The sequence below is a fragment of the Nelusetta ayraudi genome, unplaced genomic scaffold, assembly GCF_046127955.1.
Source record: "Nelusetta ayraudi isolate G7.1 ecotype Tasmania unplaced genomic scaffold, CSIRO-AGI_Nayr_v1 ptg000130l, whole genome shotgun sequence".
In the NCBI taxonomy this organism is placed as follows: Eukaryota; Metazoa; Chordata; class Actinopteri; order Tetraodontiformes; family Monacanthidae; genus Nelusetta; species Nelusetta ayraudi.
In genome coordinates, this window is record NW_027466180.1 from 1,448,960 (window position 1) to 1,461,925 (window position 12,966).

Below are 12,966 nucleotides of genomic sequence, written 5' to 3' on the forward strand. Positions count from 1 at the left end.
ATCATCTGTTTACAACGGGCCATGCTGGTGTCACGAGAGTATCCATAGAGCTACACTGCACTAAACACATGGCAGCTTCTTACAATCCTGGTGCAACAAAACAAACAATTGGTCCTATATATTTTTGCTCTGTCTGATGTTTGACGGCATATTTGTGTACTGCTCGTAATTTTCTGCTCTCGTGATTCACACAAAAATTTTGCCCTTGGAGACGGCTGTTTTTTTGTTTTTTCTTTCAGAGATGGTCACATGCGCTGGTGATGACTGCAGGGCATGTGCTTCATTAATTCACTTGGATCACTTTTGAAGCTGCTTTCGCTCGGATCTCCCTATGCGTGCAGGCTCGCTGTTGATTTTACGTACGGAAAAAGAGTCATAACATTCCCGTATCCGCCTCGAGGCCGGGTTTTGTATTGTATTGTCTCTCGCCACGATGCTGCGCGGTTAACAGCAGCCGTGGAGTGTAAATTTCCATATGTGGGTCTGTAGGTCATGTGGTCCTTAAGGGTCAGTGAGCACGTTGCGAGGTCTTAAGGGCTGCGGCGTGTTTGGTGTGTGTCTGGTGATAACAACAAGGCGCGTGCTGGCTAAAGGTAGGTGCTATTGCTGCACCAGATGGTCTTTTCTGCTCAACAGGACGGCGTTGTTGTTTTCTCAGTACTGCTCACAGCCACGTTAGGACTCCCTGTCCCGTACGTTAATGGGCGATTCTGAAGATTTTCTTTAGCTTATAGATGAGAATGTTGCATGATGCCACGGCCCATCATTGAAAGGTTAATGTTGGCCCTGGTGTTCTATGTTTAGCGTTTGAAATGGCAGCAATTACAATGAGGAGGGCTTGACCTACTTTCATCCAATGTTTACATGTCAATGAAACATGACCGTGTTTGTTGTTTTTTCTGTTATTGTCGCCGCTGCTGGATATGTTTGGATTGGATCTCTTTGTGTGCGTGTGTGCGAAACATTTCTCAGCCCTCACTCGTCCGCAACTATGTGCTCGCTGGTTTGGAAGATGAGAGAAACTTCCTTGTCTGGACTTTGCATTATGCACTGGCAATGTCCTGCTGCATTCAGCCTCACTTAGCTTTAACAGGTAAAAAAAAAAGGCTTCTTAAAGCTCCCGAAATTCCAGGAATGAAAAAAAAAAGAATCCGCAAATACTTTATTGGAGTTGGTCTGAAAAGAAAAACTCACAACGGAGCAAAAAATAAATGCGCAATCATACATGTTGAATGGAATAAAACTGCATTTTACCGTGTTTTTTTTTTTTTGTTAGAGAGGAGTGTTTGACTCAGCGGCAGCTCACTTTAAAACACGGCTGCATGCATATTCTAGTGAGCATCGCTGCCTGTAGATCACAGCTGGCCGTTCTCCATTCATGAGGGAGGTGGTAAAGTAGGCCGGCTCAGCTCGCGCGTCAACCGAAATCAAACCGTGTGAGATGGTCGAGCTCTCGGAGGAGCCGCGGCGCTCCTCTGTGCCGCCATAAATCCACACCAAGAACATTTCCTACACTGCATTATTTAACTGCTACCCACTCTGTGTCGGCTCGCTGCACAAAACTTAAACTTAGTTTGCTTTCGGTAAAAGAAAGTCGCCAATAAAATCAAAAAAATCTGTCAGGAGTTTTTCTTTGTTTGGGCTCCAACAATAGGTTGAAAGCATTCTCTGTTGCGTCATTGGGGACTTTAAAAAGTCTTTTGTCTGTCTGTCCATTCCTCTGTCTGTCTGTCCAGAGGTGGTTTTGTCTGTCTGCTCCTGAATCAGGTGCCCATTTGTTCTTCTCAGCCCTGGAGCTCTGCGGGCTTTTCTTCTCCCGCCTCCCCCCCCATCCCTCCTCAGACTCCTTCATCTCTGACCCCCTGACCTTACAGCAGCACCTCCGAGAGGAACAGGCATGTGCTTAAGGCCGAGATTTTTCCCCAAATGAACCGGCACCCGCGGCTGATGTGCTGCTTCCCTCCAACACTCTAGCGCTGAAAAATAATCACGTTTTTTTTTCTCCCAGTTCTGCTAGTTGAGACATAGCAGTGCTAGATTCTGCCCTGCCCGCCGCTGAAGTTTCTACTGTAGTGTTATTTCACTTCTCCTTCTGGTAAACAGCCCAGAGATGTTAGTATCTTTAGGACCAAACTAGCGGATCAATCTGATTGGTTACGGTGTGACGTCAGCCGTCCACCAAGGCCCTGTGACCAGTCATTCTGAACACTGACTGCAGTGTCACCAAACTCTTTTTCCAAAGCCTGTTTGCTTGCAATGTGAATTTTTTTTTTTCCATTGAGAAAATCCTTCAGTGCCGTTTTATTTCATTCTTTCACTGTAATGAGACGCCCGCCCGGTCGCCCCAGACATTACAACTGAGGCAGCGTGCACGTGGAAGGGAGGGGTGAGGTTCCTTATGCCAGACGTGTTTAGGATTGAGGGGTGTGTGTGTGTGTGTGTGTGTGTGTGTGTGTGTGTGTGTGTGTGTGTGTGTGTGTGTGTGTGTGTGTGGCATCCGCTTGTAATTTTTTAATAAGTTGCAGCGCTGGGACGTAGGACTGCAGTTTTACAGCGAAGACAGTCGGCCTTGCAGGCCACTCCCTCACCACGGCTAAGTTTGGCTCCATCATGAGACCCTCTGGAAAAGTGTGTGTGTGTGTGTGTGTGTGTGTGTGTGTGTGTGTGTGTGTGTGTTTGTGCGTGTGTGTGTGTGTGAGTGAGTCGTCTCCCGGTGCCTCATTCCTCGGACTTTTTCTCCTCCACCCTCGACACTCTGGTTTACTCAGCGCCAGCGTGTGTTTGTGTAAATCTGCTTGTCGTGACCGCGTGTGATGTGGCCTTAGTCGGCGCTCAGGCTCACGGCAGTCATGTGACAGTCAGGGCAGGGAGAGCAGGGCAGGGCTCAGGGATGGAGGGAAGAGCAGATGAGCAGCGGCGACGGTTTAACCAGCTGTTGCGTCATCGTCACCGTCGTGGTCCCGCTGGGCTGACGCGCTGCTGGGGAAGAAGACAGCTGCTGCTGCGAGACACGCCGCCCGCTGACGGGGACGTTAACTGCCGCCCGCTGATGTCACTCCCTGTCCTCGTTGTAGGCACGGCCTGCGATTGGCTGGTTTGGAGTGGAGGGAAGAGATTTGAATAGTGGCAGTGAGGCAGATTGGACAAATCTTAATGATCCCACTGACTCTTAATGTGATTAAACAGCGAAAAATGAAAGCCTTTTGTCCAGCAATGCACAGAATTTTTTTTTATATATATGTATATACATATATATATATATATATATGGCAAGCACACATGTATATATATATATATATATATATATATATATATATATATACATATATATATACATATACATATATATACATATACATATATATATATATATATATATATATATATGTATATGCAGAAGAGGCTCTGATAGAATATCGACAGATGGATGGGTTTTTTTTACTCCATGGGCGTGAATCACTTTTCTTCACTCCTCCTCCTGCAGCAGAAACGCAAGGTTTCTGTTGGACAGTTTGATGCATGTGCAGCCGCCTCAGAAACCTTTTCCCAGCCAGCTTTGTCCACGGCAGGAAAGAAATGTGCACACTTCCTGTCTCTTCACGGTCTTCAATTCCAACCCCAACACACACACACACACACACAAAGAATTCACAGTCATCTTGGCACAATCCTTTCCTCTCACTCCTTAATTCTGACTCTTTCCCCTCTCCCTCTCTCTCTCTCTCTCTCTCTCTCTCTCTCTCTCTCTCTCTCTCTCTGTCTCTGTGTGTGTGTGTGTGTGTGTGTGTGTGTGTGTGTGTGTGTGTGTGTGTGTGTGTGTGTGTGTAGGGGATGGTCAGTTGGTTGGGGATTTCCTGCCAAAACCGTGCGTCAGTGTTTTCTCCAGCTCGTCCGCAGGAAGAAGTGGCTGTTGCTAAATCAATGAGCCACCAGTAAAATAAGCTCGTCGCCGTCACTGCGGCCAAACATTTCAGATGGGCGGATTGCAACACCCGTGGTCGTTTTTTCATTCTTGAGTAAGTCCCAATTTATCTGAAACGTGGCCCCCTGTTGTCAGAACTGTGCGGTGCAGTCCAGCCTGGTGTGTCCTTGTGGACGAGGTGAGCGGCGAACACGCTGGCCGCTCCCAGCACGTGTGCCGCAGACAGCCCGGCTCGCCTCCATCGCGCTTCCTGCCGCATTCCTCCTCCTCTAACTGGATGTTCATGTGTGCTTGCCATGAGTTTTTATTGGAACCGCCACGCCGTCTGGCAGTCGGGCCGGCTCCTCCAACACGTTCTCATTCATTCTGTACGTGCAACCTGCGATCTGCGACGGGATGATAGCTGTTTTTGGGAATCCGCATGAAAACTGCCTTATCGTGCGCGGGTGCAAGCAGGAGGTGCTCAATCAGAATCACAGTCATGATAATGACTCTTGACAATGCAGTTTCTCACTGAAGGAATCAAAACTACGCACGAGCACACATGGAATTATGTAGGAAACAATAAAAGTGTAAAATAAAAAAATAAAAAGCATATTTAGAGTTATTGAACGTGTTTGTCTTTGCTGCATAATATATAATAATTTATCTTGCTCATATATTTGATGTCTTCAGTGTCTACCTGCAGTGTAGAAAGTTGTAGAGAATAGATAAAGATAAAGAAAAACATTGCATTTGATATTGAGTCCAATACTATCATTGTTTTTATTTGTACAGTGCTTTATTTGTACAGACAATTAAATATTAAAATGACTGATGTTAAATGTGCACTGCTACTGCCAAGAGAACTTGGAATTATTATTTAATGTAATCACTCTTTCAGTTTGCTTGCTTCTTATTATCCAGCTGTATTTGAGGCTCCTCTTCCACTTCCACAAAAGCGGGGGAAAAAAATGAAGCCATTTTGGCTCCAGATAGCTCCATCAACAGTGCTGTGCAACAGCCTCAAACTGTCTCTCAGCAGACATCCTGAGCCCTCGCTGCGATCAATATCTCAAACCCTCCGCCATCGTTTCTGTCAGGCGGCTGTTGCTTTCGTTTCCCTGTGACGTTTGGAAAGGAAGCAGCCCAAGGTGTGCGCTTGATTAAAATTTTACCCCGCGGATTATCGAGTTAGTATAGCAAGTACTTAAGAGGTCAAGTGTGCAAGAGCTTAGCTCAATAATCTTTAATTCCCCTCTCTGATGGGCTTTTCTTGGCACTTTCGAACACACGCCACAGAGTGCTCGTTATTCCACCACCGCTCGAAATGAGCAGGAAACGCCTCCCTGCGGACTCGTTCATTAGGAGGAACGCTCGGAAGGTGGACGTTACGCTCGGAAGGTGGGCGTTAGGCGGCGAGGTAGTGAACCGCAAACTCACAGCTTCAGCGTCCTCTCGGATCAAATCAAAGCCCATCCTGACAGCCTGCTGGCCCGGTGGCACAGGAAGCACGTCCGTCGCTCGCTTGGTTTTCATGAAGCTGCGCTAGCAGTCAAAAGTTTGGACACATACTTCTGATTTTAGTGGGGGTTTTCTTTCATTTTCATGACTGTTGACATTGTAGATTGTCACTCAAAGGCATCAAAACTATGAATGAATGCAAAAATTGTAAAATAACTCAAGCAAGTTTTATATTTTAGATGATCCAGAATAGCCACCCCTCATAAAAAAAATACATAACATAACATGGTATTTAACATTTTTTTCCTTTGCCCCATTAATCCACATATCTTGGTAATATGTTTGATGTCCTCACTACGTATCTACAATGTAGAAACAGGTGTCTCCAAACTTTTGACTGTAAGTGTAACCAGTCAGAAAGTGGGAGTGTCTGTTGGACCCTGACCTCCTTTTCAGCGCCTCTGACGCCAGGGCAGCGAGGAGAGAGGACGGGAGGGAAGGGAAGGGAAGAGGGGAAAGGAGGGGAAGAGGGGAAGGGAGGGGAGGGGAGGAGCGAGGCAGCAGTTTCAAAAAAATAAAACATTTTGAAAAGCCAACGTCCTCCTGAGGCGTCCGGCCAACATTCCTACATCACTTCCTCCTCCAAACATCTGGCAATGATCAGCGCAGTGAGTGGAAGGAGGGGGGCGGGGCGGGGGGGGGGGCAACGGTGGGGGGTGTCTTACGGGCACTAAGCAGCGAGACCGCCCACTCAGCCTCAGCAAAACAGAATCCTGCAGCACGCTGCTGTTTGTCAACCCTGTCGTCATTTAGTCTCTCATGGGTTGTTTTTTTTTTTGTTTCAAGCGTCCTTATTGCATGCAGAGTTTGGAATGATTTTTTCAAATCTCTGTAATGGAGAAGGATTTAAGAAAGCGTTCAACTCTCTTTCAGGATGGCTTAGCAGTGCAGAGTCGCTGGCAGTCTATCAGCAGTGATCTACCTGGACCAGAGGTGGGTGAGACTTCTCTTTTCTTGGTTTTGTTTTCGGTTCTCTCCAACGTGGTCGTCACACTCGGGTTTGTTTTTCTGTCTCTTTGCGGCAGTAGGTGTTGTTGCTCCAGCAGGTTGCAGAGATGAGCGTGACCTCCTGGTTCTTGGTGAGCAGCGGGGGGACCCGCCACCGTCTCCCCAGAGAAATGATCTTCGTGGGCCGGGACGACTGCGAGCTCATGTTGCAGGTGAGAACTCCGGAGCTCAGCAGGAGCAGGACGCTCGAGATTTCACCGCTTCGTCGTCTCAGTTTCTCCAAGAGCGTCAAGAGTCTCAGCCGGGGATCATCTCAGCTGTGAAATGAACTTATGAATCCCACATTTATTTCACCCGTTCTTCCACTCCTACACTTCAGGTTTTGTTCGTTGAGTTGAACTAAATTCGTTTTTCGTGCCATTTCGTTGGTGCTGCAGTGTGCTGCGCCACGCTGACTCGGTCTCGGTGCAGCTGTGCATCGGCAGTGAGACCATGTGTACGCTCATGTGCACCTCTCCGGTCACCAGTCACTGCACTATTAATAGAAAGTGGGGCAGATCTTGTCCAGAGGAGTCTCCTCTCGGAATTGTTTTTGTGTTTTGACCAAGGATGTTCACAATTAATCGATTATCGATTAATTGTCGATTGAATTTTTTTTTTCTCCAAGGTCGGGCGTGACAGAGAAAGTTTGAGAACCACTGCCCTAATGCCATGCAAGTCTATGGGGTGAAAAGTCAACTTTGTCCTAGAGACATGGGGCCACTTGCAGGTTCATCGGGGTCCCTCGAGACACAGCCACGTCAAATTTGGGGCTTCTAGCCCATGAGGAACCCCGAAACCCTAACCCTAATTCCAGCAGTAACCCTAACCCTAATTCCAGCCTTATCGCGAACCCTAATGCCATGCAAGTGTATGGGGTCAAAAGTCAACTTTTGAACTTTTGTCAACTTTTGACCCCTTTTTGCAGGTTCATCGGGATCCCTCAAGACACAGCCACGTCAAATTTGGGCCCCAAAAGTTATTTTTCTTTGGGGGGGCGGGGGGGCATGAAAATCTTTCTTCCTCCAAGGTGGGGCGTGACAGAGAAGGTTTGAGAACCACTGGTGTAATGGCCACTGGTGTAAATCATAATATATCTAGAACAAGTTACTTTTAAACAACTTAAAAAAAAATTTAAAAAAAAGTTGAAATGTGACCCATTAGAAGTCAACTTAAAGTCAGAGGAGAAATGTTTAGGGTGTTTTTACTCTTCTCTAATGTAAAAATGGGTCACATTGGACCCTCAACATTATTTAAGGGTTAAATAATGTGTTCCTTACACATTTTTCATTGTGAATTAATAATTGATCGATAAAGTCAATCAAATGTCACACACTTTGCATGAAGGTATTTCACTGTGACTGACTGCACGGTGACTCAGCTCTACTTCTTTCCAAACATTCCCTGTCAGAGAATTGAGTCTTCCACTCCAGAGGCTCCTGGTCCTTCTGTGAATGAGTTGCGTTCCTGCATCTCCGCCCTTGAGTAGTCGCAGACACGAGTAGAGTGACAAGGACAATAATTCAAATCCAGCGCATATTTTGGCTGAGTATGCGCGTGTCTTGCATAGCTGTCTGAAGGAGTCCTCCAAGCCGCGGCTCCAGCAAGCCAAGGCCTCGTCAATGTGGCCAAACACTGTGGGCACACGCACGTCCACTCAGACTGAATTTCATCTGCTTTACGACGAGAGTATCACAAGTGTGCTTTTGTTTTATCACAATGGTGTCATCAAGCAGAATTACACAGAAACGCTTTGTTCCAACCCATTACACATGTATTTACAGCTCTTGGAGGTCCCACGTCACACAGAATTCATGTACTAGCAGCTGCGTTTCCATTGCCCCTACAATTGCGCGACACCTAAATATCGCAATAAAAAAACACCTTAACTTAAAAAAAAACTCTCAAATATGGCGAAAAGATTTTTACGCTCTCATGAGGTGATTTTTCAGACGTATCGATCGATTCGGACATCGCGTGGAGTTGGCGGATGGTCACAGCGCGACGTCGCTCATGCCTTTTTGTAGTCGTCAACCTGAGTTTGATCCCTTTTGTGCGTTTGTTTGTGTCCGCAGTCGCGCAGCGTGGACAAACAGCACGCCGTCATCAACTACGAAGCCAGCACGGACGAACACAAGGTCAAGGACCTGGGCAGCCTGAACGGGGTGAGGACACGGACGGCAAACACGCAAAGCAGAGAGATCTGAGGAGGGAGGTAGAGGAGCTGGAGGCGGAAGGCGGAAGGCAGGACAGGTGGAGGAGAGAATTAGGGAGAGGAAAGGAGGGAGAGAAAAGGGTCACCTGATGGATGGCAGACGGGGACAGATAAGGGAAGCGGCCGATGAGAAGCGAAATCCTTCAAAGGAAAATAGACCCAGAGGGCGGAATGGAGACAATTAAAGAGCGGCAGAATAGGACAAAGTCAAATAGATTCAAGGTGAAGAGCTCTGGGACCTGCAGCTGACAGGTTAGAGGTTAATGTATTTCCTCCCAGTCAATAGGACTTTCTGATCGATCGATCTGTCAATAAAGATTCCTATCAGGTCGGCTGGAATCTAAACCTACAAATTCAAAACTTAAGGTCACGATCTTGGATCTTGGATTCTTTACATTTTACACAATTGTTACCTTGATAAAAGTTAATGTAGATGCTTTTTCTGTCTCTGCACTCCATTTAAAGTTATTTCAAGGGCTCATTACTTAAACCTATTACTGATGCTGGATAAAGATGAAGTAAACGAATCCCAAAATTCACATTAGAAAGAAGTCTGTCCCTATTGGAGGGGTCAAGAAGCCCTTTGTTCACTCCAGCTACACTTTCTTCTGCTAAGACACACGTGTATGGGGATTGATCCTTTGTGATGTCACAAAAAGGTCTCTGCTCTCTCTCTGTATACCTCTCCCAGGCTTGTGCACAAGCCTCTGCAACCTCGCGTCTGTGCAGCCTGCACATCTGCTTTATTTCCGTCTCCTTCTTCTCAACGCGTGGGAGCTCTGACAAAGTCTTTCCCCTCTCCACGTTCTCATCTAGACGAGTAAAAACTCAGTGACTACATCCACATGGTCTTACTCATATGGAGTGATTATCGCTCAGGCCAGTCGACTGGAGTCACAGTCACTTCACATCCTTTCCACGTCTCAGACAGGAAGTTCGAGTCAGAGTCACTTCCTGCTGTGTCATCAACCGCTGGAATCAGAGAGAGGAAGTTTTTTCTGCTGCTTAGTCAGTGGATATTTGTCCAAGTCTTTAATTTGCAGCAGTTTTCCCCCTGATGTTTTATCCAGAGGTGTTTATGCTGCTAACTACCAGGCGGAAGGAAAGGAAGGAAAAAGGAATGTCCCATTAAAGCTGCAGCACCGCTGTGGTAGAATTTCATTGGCAGTTTAGTGAAAAGTGATCCGTCTCAAGAGTTGCAGAGGAGAGGGAGGGGCTGCGGGTGGGGGAGGGGAGGGCATAGAAACAGCAGTAGAAGCAGTAAAGAGCGGAAAATGCCCCATCATGCTTTCAGCCTCGATCCTGGCAGCGGACCAATCAGATTAAAGAGACGCTGTTAATGATTTTTTTTAAAAGCAGATTTTTTTTTTTTTTTTGTCTCTATCCCTCTGCAGACGTTTGTCAACGACGTCCGCATCCAGGAGCAGATGTACATCACTCTGAAGCTGGAGGACAAGCTGAGGTTTGGTTATGATATCCTTTCACTCTTCCTGATTCTGGTTTAAAACACACAATCCCGTCGCTTGTTGAGCGGCGGGGGTCCGTAGCTTTGATAGCGTGCCTAGCGGGCCCAACGCAGACACACACACTTTTCTTAACCCGTCCGTCTCACATACCAACCTGTTCACGGTTGTAAGAGGAGAGCTCACCGTGCCGGAGGAGGCTCTGAAGGTACGAACACGCACACACACACACACAAATACACACACACTCACCTTGCTAGATGCAAACTGTCAAGTATTAACATTTTTTGGAGGTGTAACACTTAATAAACCTTAAGAATCTGTCTTCCTGACAGCACGAGAAGTTCACCAGCGGCCTCCAGCTCAGTCACAAGCTGCCCAGCAGCGAGAACAATAACACCACCACCACCACCACCACCAAGTCCCCTGCGAAAACACCAACAAAGACGCTAAGGTCCCCCAGTGGAAGCACCCAGAAGTCAGCGGGAAGCAGAGCGAGCGATGGGGCCACTTCTTCCAAAGAGCTGCAGGCTAGAATGGTGGAGGCACACAAGGCAGAGGAGCGGCTGGGAGGTGAGAGCCTGAACACAAGCTGCGTTTCCATCACCCCTAGAACTATGCAAAACCTAAATATCGCAATAAGTAACTGGTCATGGAAACACCTAAACTTGGAAAAACCTCTCAAATATCGCTAAAAGGTTTTTACGCTCTCCTGAGGTGGTTTTTCAGATGTATCCATGTAGAGGTATATTGCAAAAGTGTCATGGAAACACTTTTTTTGCATTTACACGTCAGCATGACCAGTTCACTTCAAGTGAAAATGGACAGAGGAGGGGAGATGGAATATTTTTTTTACAAGTAATCAAAGGGGAAAATATAAGAACCATTCTTGACAGCAAACAACATCGAAATACATCGAGAACTCAACACTCTGCATCATGTGTTTGCGGTGCGACAATGTGGTGCAAGGAAAGCGTTGGTGTTTCATGTGTGGCCAGCAGAGGGAACCAAGGCCACAAAGAAAAACTGGCTTCCCGCCAACCAACATAGCAACATGTAGGGACTCTGCTCCAGTACAAAGGCAGGGCAGGTCTTCGGGCGGGGGGGGGTCTCCTAGCAGAGTGAGCGACCACACTGGGGTCCCAGCAGGGGGTCCTGCTAAAGCTCCAGATGTTAAAACAAGGCCACATGGGATTTGTTTTATGGCACAGATTAAGCGCTAACGGGGTCAGAGTGCATAATACGAGTCCGTGCGCCTGCTTTCTTACAAGTGCATTGACAGGCCGCCTCGGCAGAATTTGCACCATCTGAAGCAAAAGGCCTGCTGTCAGTGTCGCGTCCTCCTCCAAATGCTTCCAGAAGTAGAAAATAGAAACTTTATTGTCATCGTCAAGGTTGACATGGAAATTACCTCGGGGCGTTGTCACATTTCAATGCTGCACAGGTGAATAGTTCAGTGGAAGTTGGCAGTATTGAACCGGATCACAGCAGTGGGATCAAAAACTGTTTTTCAGTCTACTGCTCTTCCATTTAGCGGGCCCTTTATCGTCTGCCTGGTGGCAGCAGCTCAAAGAAAGTGTGACCAGCAGGGTGTCTCCTGTCTCCTGAACGCCACGTTTCGGAGGCTTGGTGGACGTCGCCCCGCATTCTTCCTGCCATCATTCCGGGCCTCACCCGCACATTACTGCCCCGCTGCTGTGCTGCTGATTCATCAGCTTTTTGCACGGAGGACCCCTCGGCTCCGCGTGCGGTTTGGCACGAGGCTGCCTGTAATTATCTGGATATAGTGTTTAAACTTACACGGCGGAGGATGAAGGCAGATTAAAGGGACAGAAGGCGAAGCAGGTGAAGGAAGCAGCGTGAGGTTTTTTTCCTCATGAGGAGCTAAGCCGCTGCATCCAGAGATTTTGTGTTGCGTGCGATATGCATCTCCTCAAGCTTAATTTTTTTCCCAGTCACCCCTGAGAGGCGCTCTGCCTATTTTGAAGTTCATAATGTGATTTTTAAATTCTGTGTAAAAATCTATGGTTAAAAATGTGTTTCCATTTCCACACTGCTCCTCATTGGTCCTTATCTTATGAGTCAGTTGCTCCATAACATATATTTCAGTCACAATTTTCAGCCAGTCATCTTGCGTTGGTGGATCTGCTCACCACCACTTCCTCATGATTGCTTTCTTACAGGCTACTAACTTTCAGCAAATATCTGCCATCATTTAACACACACGTCCTGTCATATTGTCCAAATACAATACCATACATGTCCTAGGTCCACATAACCCAGAATTATGACAATAATTCTGTGAATATTTTCCCAAAATGTTATAATTCTTTTAACACTTTTTATCGCCAGTGCCGCTTGTGTCTTAGACGAGACAGGGTGCACATATGGGTACGAGCTAAAGTTGTCTAAAATAGGTCAGTGGTGCAGGACAAGACCACAGGGGAATTAGTACACACACACACACAAACACACACACACACACACACACACACACACACACACACAAGGAGCAGCTGCCCTCAGTTCCGACATATTCGGGCAGAGCAAGTCATTTTTACAGTTTTCTCCACTCGTGTGATAAATGTTCATTTTCTCGAGCGTTTCTCTCAAAGTCTGTGTGTCTGTGTCTGTGTGTCTGTCTCAGGGGACCTGGCGGCTCTGCCTCGCGGGACGCCTCTGTACGGCCAGCCGTCCTGGTGGGGGGACGGAGACGCCGACGACGAGAACTCCTTCAAGCAGGAGAGCAAGTCGTCCAGCAAGAAGCACGACGGCGCCGTCCCAGGTAGCGCAAACAGCAGCGGGATGGTCAACCCCCCCCCCCCTTTTAACATGTTGGACACAGATGCAGTGGTGATTCAGGCTTGAAACTGTTA

At 47.2% G+C, this 12,966-nt stretch overlaps 1 protein-coding gene across 8 annotated transcripts in view; it reads left to right on the top strand.

Moving 5' to 3' along the window:
* The window catches only part of cep170aa (centrosomal protein 170Aa), a 33,761-nt gene that overhangs the window by 2,954 nt on the left and 17,841 nt on the right, over positions 1-12,966 (top strand). For 7 of the 8 annotated variants that reach the window (XM_076050809.1, XM_076050816.1, XM_076050812.1 and 4 more), the window contains exons 2-8: positions 6,299-6,358; positions 6,454-6,585; positions 8,488-8,577; positions 10,022-10,100; positions 10,240-10,298; positions 10,426-10,663; positions 12,738-12,875. In XM_076050809.1, coding sequence (XP_075906924.1) covers positions 6,481-6,585; positions 8,488-8,577; positions 10,022-10,100; positions 10,240-10,298; positions 10,426-10,663; positions 12,738-12,875 — 709 coding nt within the window. In that variant the 5' untranslated portion in view covers positions 6,299-6,358; positions 6,454-6,480. Of the gene's footprint in view, positions 1-6,298; positions 6,359-6,450; positions 6,586-8,487; positions 8,578-10,021; positions 10,101-10,239; positions 10,299-10,425; positions 10,664-12,737; positions 12,876-12,966 lie in introns of all 8 variants that reach the window. The other variant, XM_076050810.1, reaches the window with a different exon arrangement.